At 42.5% G+C, this 12,244-nt stretch overlaps 1 protein-coding gene across 1 annotated transcript in view; it reads left to right on the top strand.

The window, feature by feature from the left end:
• Positions 1–374: 374 nt before the first annotated feature.
• dmrt3a (doublesex and mab-3 related transcription factor 3a) overlaps positions 375–12,244 on the top strand; it is a 43,250-nt gene continuing 31,380 nt past the window's right edge. The window contains 1 exon segment of the mRNA XM_046348808.1: positions 375–746. Coding sequence (XP_046204764.1) covers positions 375–746 — 372 coding nt within the window.

Here is a 12,244-nt window from a genome sequence, read left to right as displayed (position 1 = left end):
AACATCTACCTCTCTCTCTCCCCAAGGATTCGTTGAGCGGGTGCCAGTGATGCGCGACGGTATTTAGTTACTCCGCTCCATAACTGCGTGTCAGATGGAGGCTGATGCACGTGTGTCTTTATTGCCAGGGGGACAGGTGAGGTAGAGGTGGATCCAACCAGCACCTCCTATCGTGCAGACAGGACAGCGTGTAGCGAACAGCGACAGGACTTGATCTCTTCACTCTCACTTCTGTCTGACAACTCTACTCTGCCTGGCCCGGCCCGCGTGCACACGCCCTTATCAGATGCACCTCGCGCCTCCATCACGTTGAGGAGGTAAAGTAGTGAGAGTGTGTGTGTGACTGACTGACTGGCTGACTAACGGTGTGAGAAATGAATGGCTACGGATCGCCCTACCTGTACATGGGGGGCCCAGTGACCCAGGCCCGAGCGCCGCTCCAGAGGACCCCCAAGTGCGCGCGGTGCCGGAACCACGGTGTCCTGTCCTGGCTAAAGGGCCACAAGCGATACTGCCGCTTCAAGGACTGCACCTGTGAGAAATGCATCCTGATCATCGAGAGGCAGCGGGTCATGGCGGCGCAGGTGGCGCTCCGCAGACAGCAGGCCAACGAGAGTCTGGAGAGCCTGATCCCGGAGTCTCTGAGAGCTCTGCCCGGAATCACGGTGCCTGGACCTGGCGAGGGGAACCAGGGCCTGCAGCCCCGTTCTGGAGGAATGGACCTCCTATGGACCTCGAAACAGACTGCCAACATGCAGGGTAAGATGATGATAATGATAATGATAATCATAATAATAACATTCAAAATAGGCTTTTATTTAAGTCTATATAGGTTTGATTTATTCACGCTTATTCATATGTGTGTGTGTGTGTGTGTGTGTGTGTGTGTGTGTGTGTGTGTGTGTGTGTGTGTGTGTGTGTGTGTGTGTGTGTGTGTGTGTGTGTGTGTGTGTGTGTGTGTGTGTGTGTGTGTGTGTGTGTGTGTGTGTGTGTGTGTGTGTGTGTAAATAATTACAAAAACATATCTCAAACCTGCTGTATTTTATAAAGTTACAACGAAACCTATACCTGAGAAAGAGCCGACGTTTGGACAATTTAGTTCAACTTGGGTAGCCTACATTTAGGCTATTGGCTGCAAACTGCGGCTAATGACAACACTGCAATGGCAACATTGCAAAACGCATTGCATTGACTCTAAATTAAAATAAACAAGAATAGCCTTTTATTGTAATTATTTCTTTAAGTTGTAGGCAATTTCTTTATCATTGATATTCAAGCTATTTAACTTTCTAAAACGGCAAGCGTCACTACATAAGTCAGCTTTATTTTTAATGTGTGTAGCTTAATATAATGTTTATACGGCTGTTAATTGGTTTGAGAAATTAAATGAATACAGACGTGATATTGTACCTCACAAACCAAAGCATGTTATGGGTGTTCAACCAGGGGTTATGTCAACGGTGGCCTGACCTTACAGAGACACATTAATAGACATTGGAAGCGTTTATTTCCACAACGCTATATCCACCAATTTTTTCGCATTTGTGTTTTATTTTATGAAGAGTGAATGCTTTTGTGTTTGTAAAATACAGTATTACTGCCCTCATATTTTGTATTCAAAGATTTTAGAACCCCTTTAAAAAATGCCGGGTAAATTATGACCCAATTTGGGTAATTTCTCTAACCCAGCGCTGCGTCACTATAAGATATACCCACCACTGGGTTATTTTGGCCCAAAACGTTGGGCTACTTGATTGACCCAAAACGTTGGGCTACTTGATTGACCCAAAAAGGGGATTCTTTTTTTACCCAGTAGAGGGTTGCCTTTTACTCTTTATCTGGGTTATTGTAATTCATGTATTTTTGACCGAACAGTAGGTTATTTCTTATTTTATTGCTGTTTTTTCTAACTTCTCTCTATTAAATCATCTGCTATTTTTTTATAAGGGTAAAAATACTTCTAACAATTACAATCATTGTCACAACGTTACTAGATTCTATGAAATTCTTAAAATGACATACGGCCAATAAGGAAAATTGTAGATAAAATACAAAATGTTTATGTTCAGATATTAATTTCAGCTACAAAATGAAATCATGCAGAAGATAAACAGATAAGGGACACACAAACCAAAACTTTAGAAGCGCAATGCACCGTTAGAAAATCACAGCAGCCCTACCAATTAAAGCTGAGGAAATGGGCTGAAGAAAAGTAAATCATTTACCCTTTCCTCCTCTAACAAGTATCCATGTAAAACATAAACAGCGAAACATGATGTATTTTGCTCCAGAGCCTGCCCATTCACGATGGTGAAGGCGGGGGAATAGAGGCGATTGTCCCGGAGAATCAGAATGAAGGGTTCGAGTCCCGGGTTGTTTGTGTTTTCTGGCGGAGATTTTCAGCCATAGGGGCGGCAGGGTAGCCTAGTGGTTAGAGCATTGGACTAGTAACCGAAAGGTTGCAAGTTCAAATCCCTGAGCTGACAAGGTACAAATCTGTCGTTCTGCCCTTGAACAGGCAGTTAACCCACTGTTCCTAGGCCGTCATTGAAAAAAAGATTTTGTTCTTAACTGACTTGCCTTGTTAAATAAAGGTAAAAAAAAAAAAAAAAAAAAAAACAATTGTTCCAGCCTGAAGATGAGAGAATATGAGTATACAATGCTGAACAATAATCAAGACACATACACACACACACACTTCTGTATGCAAGACCATAATCTGCATTGGGTTGAGTCCAGACACTGTGCATGGTTTACAGTATTACAGTGTTGTAGTACTGAGTCCGGTCCCCAGACCACATATTGAGTGTCTCGGTCTTGAAACCCGACCAAACTCAACTCCATAATGTGCGATGGAGTTTATCTGCGATTAGTGAGGCCGGACTGGAGCTCCGATGAACATTAAAATGAATATTTCAGCACAGAGAATAGGATAATGTCATGTGTAAATGCGAGCTATTTCTTGGGTGATGAAATCCGTCGTTTTTCCTACATTTGTTTTTAATCGCTTTGGTACTATTTTCAAAAGTACATGGTACATTTTCACAACTCTTTGTACAAAACTTCAAACTGGTCACACTTGTAACGCAGCCAGTCCTTCATTCAAAATCTGTCATGGTGCATTCATTTGGATTGTAAACATCTATCACCACACAACCATTTATTCAAAATATACGTTTAATGTGAAATGTAATGACAACATTGGTTTAAACGCCAAAACACAACATACTATCTTTCAATTTAGTCGTTTTAACTACCTGTTAATTAATCAAATAACAAAGATGTTTCGAGATACGTTTTCAAATCGTCCTTAGAAGAGCTGAAAGTCATATGCTGCAGTACTGTAAATTACACAGTTTTCACATTAGGCAATACACTTACATTACCCAACAAAATTGACAGACAATCTATAATTTCCAATGTGTAATCAAAGGTGTGATCAATGAAGACTTCCTCGACAATCATGCATGTAAAAAAACATTTTATTTTTGCAACATAGGTGTGCTGTCAGTAATCAAATGTAAGAAATTAAATTAAATTATTGAAAATAAAATATAACGCATTCATTTGCATCAAGCCTGTCTTGAGCATTTGGCCATAAATTCTCATCCACATCAGAGTGAATGTCCTCAGTCTATGCACCGCGGGAAAAATATTTTGTCATGGCGTATCCAAGCTTGACATTGGGCTGAATTGATGTCGTCGCATGCCTCATTCATGGCCTAATGAAAAAAAATGTCTCAATAGGGTTGAGGAAAGGAGAGAATGGGGGCAGGTATAGGTTCACGAATCGGGGATGGGCCCAAACCACGCCTGAATCACCTCTGCGTGGTGGAGCCGGACATTGTCCCACACAGGTCTGCTCAATTTCTTTAAGAAACACAACGAGCTGTGCAGCGTTGTAGGATCCAAGTAATGGCCTACATCCTAAAAACATAATCTCCAGACATAGCTGCGGACATGGAGATGTTTCCCCAACGCTGTCCAGGCACTTGGACGGTCACCGGATGGCGGATGAGGTTCCGACAGTTGTGTTGTTGCCAGGGTGACGCCTGCTTCATCAACGATGATCTAAAGTAGCGTGAAGCTCCATCACCCTCTAAAAATATATTTTGGTTAGTTATTTTAAACAGTATAGTTCCAATATGATATTGTGAAGTAGTGTGTGCATCAAATAGTAACAGTATTTGTAATTTTAAATGAACCTTTATTTAACGAGGCAAGTCAGTTAAGAACAAATTATTATTTACAATGACAGCCTTACCCGGCCTCACAGCTGGATGTGATTAAAAAATATATATCTAATATATATATATATATATATATATAGTTCTCATTTGCAACTGCGACCTGGCCAAGATAAAACAAAGCAGTGCGACACAAACAACAACACAGTTACACATGGAATAGACAAACATACAGTCAATAATACAGTAGAAATAGTCTATATACAGTGTGTGCAAATGAGGTAGGATAAGGGAGGTATGGCAATAAATAGGCCATAGTGGCTAAATAATTACAATATAGCAATTAAACACTGGAGTGATAGATGTGCAGAAGATGAGTGTGCAGGTAGAGCAAAGGAGCAAAGGAGCCAAATTAACAACAGTATGGGGTAGTTGGATGGGCTATGTGCAGGTGCAGTGATCTGTGAGCTGGTGCTTAAAGCTAGTGAGGGAGATATGAGTGATACAGCCCGGGATCGAACCCGGGTCTGTAGTGACTCCTCTATCACTGCGATGCGTTACCTTAGACTGCTGCGCCACTCAGTCCCCTATATAGTGCAGTTGTTTCACCCGGTCGTTGTTTCTCTCAAAAGGCAACAGGTAAATGTCTTTCATACATACCTGCTGCCTCTTCAAAAGGTAGGCCATTGTTGGAAGGCTGATTGACGCGTCATTGGATAAGGTGTCATCATTCTCCTCAATGGCCTGCTATGTCATCTGCCCACACTAGTCACAGCTCAACTCCATCGACATCGAAGCTACCCGCCGCCCACACTAGTCACAGCTCAACTCCATCGACGTCGAAGCTACCCGCCGCCCACACTAGTCACAGCTCAACTCCATCGACGTCGAAGCTACAGTCCGTCCACACTAGTCACTGCTCAACTCCATTGACGTCGAAGCTACCCGCCGCCCACACTAGTCACAGCTCAACTCCATCGACGTCGAAGCTACCCGCCACCCACACTAGTCACTGCTCAACTCCATTGACGTCGAAGCTACAGTCTGTCCACACTAGTCACAGCTCAACTCCATCGACATCGAAGCTACCCACCGCCCACACTAGTCACTGCTCAACTCCATTGACGTCGAAGCTACAGTCTGTCCACACTAGTCACAGCTCAACTCCATCGATGTCGAAGCTACCCGCCGCCCACACTAGTCACAGCTCAACTCCATCGACGTCGAAGCTACAGTCCGTCCACACTAGTCACTGCTCAACTCCATTGACGTCGAAGCTACCCGCCGCCCACACTAGTCACAGCTCAACTCCATCGACGTCGAAGCTACCCGCCACCCACACTAGTCACTGCTCAACTCCATTGACGTCGAAGCTACAGTCTGTCCACACTAGTCACAGCTCAACTCCATCGACATCGAAGCTACCCACCGCCCACACTAGTCACTGCTCAACTCCATTGACGTCGAAGCTACAGTCTGTCCACACTAGTCACAGCTCAACTCCATCGATGTCGAAGCTACCCGCCGCCCACACTAGTCACAGCTCAACTCCATCGACCTCAAATGCCAGAGATTATTGAGGAACCGTGGGCATGTCAGAGATTATGGAGGAACCGTGAGCATGCCAGAGATTATGGAGGAACCGTGAGCATGTCAAGAGATTATGGAAGAATCGTGATCATGTCAAGAGATTATGGAGGAACCGTGAGTATGTAAGAGATTATGAAGGAACCGTGAGCATCATTTTGGAGGAACCAGAGATTATGGAGGAACCGTGAGCATGCCAGAGATTTTGGAGGAACTGTGAGCTTGTCAGAGATTATGGAGGAACCGTGTGCATGAAAGAGATTATGGAGGAACCGTGAGTATGTAAGAGATTATGGAGGAACCGTGATCATGCCAGAGATTATGGAGGAACCGTGTGCATGAAAGAGATTATGGAGGAACCGTGAGCATGCCAGAGATTATGGAGGAACCGTGAGCATGCCAGAGATTATGGAGGAACCGTGATCATGAAAGAGATTATGGAGGAACCGTGAGCATGTCAGAGATTATGGAGGAACCGTGAGCATGCCAGAGATTATGGAGGAACCGTGAGCATGCCAGAGATTATGGAGGAACCGTGAGCATGTGGATGGAGGAACCATGAGCATGCCAGGATTATGGAAACCGTGAGCATGCCAGAGATTATGGAGGAACCGTGAGCATGCCAGAGATTATGGAGGAACCGTGAGCATGTCAAGAGATTATGGAGGAACCGTGAGCATGCCAGAGATGATGGAGGAACCGTGTTCATGCCAGAGATTATGGAGGAACCGTGATCATGCCAGAGATTATGGAGGATCCGTGATCATGCCAGAGATTATGGAGGAACTGTGAGCATGCCAGAGATTATGGAGGAACCGTGATCATGCCAGAGATTATGGAGGAACCGTGAGCATGCCAGAGATTATGGAGGAACCGTGATCATGCCAGAGATTAAGTGAGCATGTCAGAGAGAAACCGTGTGGATGAAACCGTGTGGTGAAACCGTGTGGATGAAACCGTGTGGATGAAACCGTGTGGATGAAACCGTGTGCATGAAACCGTGTGGATGAAACCGTGTGGATGAAACCGTGTGGATGAAACCGTGTGGATGAAACCGTGTGGATGAAACCGTATGGATGAAACCGTGTGGATGAAACCGTGTGGGTGAAACCGTGTGCATGAAACCGTGTGGATGAAACCGTGTGGATGAAACCGTGTGGGTGAAACCGTGTGGATGAAACCGTGTGGATGAAACCGTGTGGATGAAACCGTGTGGATGAAACCGTGTGGATGAAACCGTGTGGGTGAAACCGTGTGGTGAAACCGTGTGGATGAAACCGTGTGGATGAAACCGTATGGATGAAACCGTGTGGATGAAACCGTGTGGGTGAAACCGTGTGCATGAAACCGTGTGGATGAAACCGTGTGGATGAAACCGTGTGGGTGAAACCGTGTGGATGAAACCGTGTGGATGAAACCGTGTGGATGAAACCGTGTGGATGAAACCGTGTGGATGAAACCGTGTGGATGAAACCGTGTGGATGAAACCGTGTGGATGAAACCGTGTGGATGAAACCGTGTGGATGAAACCGTGTGGATGAAACCGTGTGGGTGAAACCGTGTGGATGAAACCGTGTGGATGAAACCGTGTGGATGAAACCGTGTGGATGAAACCGTGTGCATGAAACCGTGTGGATGAAACCGTGTGGATGAAACCGTGTGGATGAAACCGTGTGGATGAAACCGTGTGGATGAAACCGTGTGGATGAAACCGTGTGGATGAAACCGTGTGGGTGAAACCGTGTGGGTGAAACCGTGTGGATGAAACCGTGTGGATGAAACCGTGTGGATGAAACCGTGTGGATGAAACCGTGTGCATGAAACCGTGTGGATGAAACCGTGTGGATGAAACCGTGTGGATGAAACCGTGTGGATGAAACCGTGTGGATGAAACCGTGTGGATGAAACCGTGTGGGTGAAACCGTGTGGATGAAACCGTGTGGATGAAACCGTGTGGATGAAACCGTGTGGATGAAACCGTGTGGATGAAACCGTGTGGATGAAACCGTGTGGATGAAACCGTGTGCATGAAACCGTGTGGATGAAACCGTGTGGATGAAACCGTGTGGATGAAACCGTGTGGATGAAACCGTGTGGATGAAACCGTGTGGATGAAACCGTGTGGATGAAACCGTGTGGATGAAACCGTGTGGATGAAACCGTGTGGGTGAAACCGTGTGGGTGAAACCGTGTGGATGAAACCGTGTGGATGAAACCGTGTGGATGAAACCGTGTGGATGAAACCGTGTGGATGAAACCGTGTGGATGAAACCGTGTGGATGAAACCGTGTGGGTGAAACCGTGTGGATGAAACCGTGTGGATGAAACCGTGTGGATGAAACCGTGTGGATGAAACCGTGTGGATGAAACCGTGTGGATGAAACCGTGTGGATCCACACTTCTTGCATGACATATTAATATTTTATTGACAATTGAAACATTGGCTTCCTTCCTTTCACGTAACCTTAGTTACCTACTGTCCTTTTCTTTCGTTTAAAGGTGCACCATGCAGAAATCGCCATTTCCTGGTTGCAAAAACTCTAATAGTTAATTTCAGTTTCTATGACAAAACAAGCAAGAATAGTTTTGAGAATCATTGTACGATCTAAACCACTTTGAAATATATTTTCGAAAACCAAAAATATAGTATTTCCAACTGTTTGAAGCTGGTTTACAAAACCCAGAGTAAAAGATGCACATAGAACCGATCTACCTCTTCTTAGACTGGCTTTTAATGAGAATGACAGATCTATAACACACATTTGTGTGAACTTGGTCAGTTGTGCAAAAAGTAAAATACTGCATCTTAAAAAAATATCCCATAACTTTGTTGCTTGTAAGAATTTTCTCTAACATGACAGCGTTATGACACTGGATATCAAGTAAAGTGTTTCAGAATGTTCTTGATTTTACTGGTAGGGAAAAGATGTAACATATTTAGTATTCTTTTTAATCATTTATACACGCGTTTGGGTTAGTGACAATTTATAGGGTGGATCACCATTCTGAATGTCTGCAGAATCCACATGTTGTTCTGAAATATGAACATAGAAATACTGGACATGTTCTACTTTTATTATGGTGCTGATTTGACACAATTACTAACATGGTCTTGAATTGGACACACATTTTTCTGGTCTCGGTCTTGACTCTGTCTCGGAACCCTCATCCCCGTCCCGGTCTTGACTTGGTAATAATGTGCAAATGTTGTACAATCTAGGTGTGGAAAGCTCTTAGAGTTACCCAGAAGTATTGACTCAGGAGTGTGAATACTGATGTAGATGCTTATTTCTGTATTTCATTTTCAAAACATTTTATTCACAAAAATAAATAAACGCATCCATGTTTTTATTTTGTAATTATGGGGTATTGTGTGTAGATTGGTGAGAAACAAAATATTCATTCCATTTGGAATTCAGGCAGTAACACAACAAAATGTGAAATTGGTCAAGGGGTATGAATACTTTCTGATGGACTGTACCTGCACTGGTGGTAGGAGAAACACCCCCAGGGCCATGCCGCCTTTACTATCTGGGGGACAAAGACAAAAACATTTAAGCGGAGAGTCAAAATGGATTGCCTAAACTTGGATGAACATTTGACATCCTTTCATATCAATATGTAGCTAGCTAACTAGCGATAGCTACCTAAAGTAACTGTGTCTGTATCCAGACTGGGACTAGCTAGCTATAGCCACCTAAAGTGACCGTGTCTGCACCCAGACTGAGACTAGCTAGCGATAGCTACCTATAATAAACTGTGTCTGCACCCAGACTGAGACTAGCTAACTTTAGCCACCTAAAGTGACTGTGTCTGCACCCAGACTGAGACTAGCTAGCGATAGCTACCTATAATAACTGTGTCTGCACCCAGACTGAGACTAGCTAACTTTAGCCACCTAAAGTGACTGTCTGCACCCAGACTGAGACTAGCTAGCAATAGCTACCTATAATAACTGTGTCTGCACCCAGACTGAGACTAGCTAACTTTAGCCACCTAAAGTGACTGTGTCTGCACCCAGACTGAGACTAGCTAGCGATAGCTACCTAAAGTAACTGTGTCTGCACCCAGACTGAGAATATCTAGCTAACTCATAGGTACAATTAGGTTACAAATCATACAGCAACAGAAACACCATAAAAGCAATAATGATAACCTTGCCAACTAGCTAGCTAGCAACCATTTTTCGTGGACTCAGAGACAGGGAATAGGCATAGCTAAGTAATATCTCTAGCTGGTCTAGCTAGCTAGCACTGAGGTAAAGTTGGTTTTATATTCACAGATTCAGACATTCAACAGACATTCAACAGACATTCATCAGACATTCATCAAACATTCAACAGACATTCAACAGACATTCATCAGACATTCAACAGACATTCAACAGACATTCATCAGACATTCATCAAACATTCAACAGACATTCAACAGACATTCAACAGACATTCAACAGACATTCATCAGACATTCATCAAATATTCAACAGACTTTCAACAGACATTCATCAGAAATTGCCAAAAGCCATTTAAAAATGTAAAAATCAATGAAAAATGCACAGTTTGTCACAGAATCATAATTATTTATTATTCTAGAATTGTCTAGCATACTTTTACCACCTTCTGCTTTGAATAGAAATTCCAGTTTTGACTTGATAGAAATACATAAAATCTATAAAATGCCATTTAAAGCAGTATAAATCAATAACTAATTCACTGTTTGTCACAGAAACATCAAACTAGGTATGATTTATTCTATAAATGTCTAGCATACTTTTACAACCTTTGTTTTGAAGAGAAGTTCCCGTTTTGACTTGATAGAGGGCAGGTAGTCTGTTTAGAGGGTGTTTTTTCAAAGTTCTAACGAGTCTGTTATACCCTATTAGAAGGGGCCTGGCATAAACTTCTGCATCTTCAGTCATATTAAATTAGATTACAAGAAAAAACTATGGGATGTAGGGGTCAGGCCTGACAAACAAAGAAGACAAGTGGATGGACCAAGAGGACCAAGACAACCAAGAGGATCAACATGGGCATTCCACAGGAAAACTAAGAATAACATACAGTACTGTTCAAAAGTTTGGGGTCACTTAGAAATGTCCTTGTTTTTGAAAGAAAAGCATTTTTTTCGTCCATTAAATAACATCAAATTGATCAGAAATACAGTGTAGACATTGTTAATGTTGTAAATGACTGTTGTAGCTGGAAACGACAGATTCTTTATGAAATATCTACATAGGCGTACAGTGGCCCATTATCAGAAACGAAAACTGTCCTTCTTTAGACTAGTTGAGTATCTGGAGCATTAGCATTTGTGGGTTTGATTACAGGCTCAAAATGGCCAGAAACAAAAAGCTTTTTTTCTGAAATATGTCAGTCTATTCTTGTTCTGAGAAACGAAGGCTATTCCATGCAAGAAATTGCCAAGAAAATGAAGATCTCGTACAATGCTGTGTACTACTCCCTTCACAGAACAGAGCAAACTGTCTCTAACCAGAATAGAACGAGGAGTAGGAGGCCCCGGTGCACAACTGAGCAAGAGGATAAGTACATTAGTGTCTAGTTTGCGAAACAGACACCTCACAAGTCCTCAACAGGCAGCTTCATTAAATAGTACCCGCAAAACACCAGTCTCAACGTCAGCAGGGAAGAGGCAACTCCAGGATGCTGGCCTTCTAGGCAGAATTGCAAAGAAAAAGCCATATCTCAGACTGGCCAATACAAATAAAATATTAAGATGGGCAAAAGAACACAGACACTGGACAGAGACGGAAAGGTTAAGACAGGTTTTAAAAGTATACTAGACATTTATAGAATAAATAATACCTAGTTTGACGAATATGTCATAATTAGTGAAAACGTTACTGATTTACATAGCTTTAAATGGCATTTTATTGATGTTATGTATTTATATCAAATCAAAACTGGAATTTCTCCTCAAAACGAAGGTTATAAAAGTATACCAGACATTCCTAGAATAAAACATACCTAGTTTTGTGTTTCTGTGACAAACAGTTAATTAGTTATTGATTTATATCACTTCAAATGGCATTTTATAGATTTTATGTATTTCTATCAAGTCATAACTGGAATTTCGACTCAAAACAAAGGCTGTAAAAGTATACTAGACATTTATAGAATAAATAATATCTAGTTTGAGGATTCAGTGACAAACAGTGAATTTTTAATTGACTTTTGGTGAATGTCTGTTGAATGTCTGTTGAATGTCTGAATCTGTGAATATAATTCCAACTTTATCTCAGTCTACCTACCAACCATATTACATTACAACTCAGAGACAGGGAATAGGCCTAGTTAAGTAACATCTGTAGCTGGTCTACCTAGCCAAAGAGAAAGAGAAACCTAGTTTACGTGAAACAATTGACATACCAAACTTTAACAAAATCTTACATATCTGCTACCACACACAGCACAGTGAAATAGCTTGCTAAATGGCTAGCTAAATTAGCCAAT

The sequence above is a fragment of the Oncorhynchus gorbuscha genome, linkage group LG05, assembly GCF_021184085.1.
Source record: "Oncorhynchus gorbuscha isolate QuinsamMale2020 ecotype Even-year linkage group LG05, OgorEven_v1.0, whole genome shotgun sequence".
Classification (NCBI taxonomy): Eukaryota; Metazoa; Chordata; class Actinopteri; order Salmoniformes; family Salmonidae; genus Oncorhynchus; species Oncorhynchus gorbuscha.
Note: the sequence above shows the minus strand (reverse complement) of the source record. Positions and strands in the feature narration are given on the sequence as shown.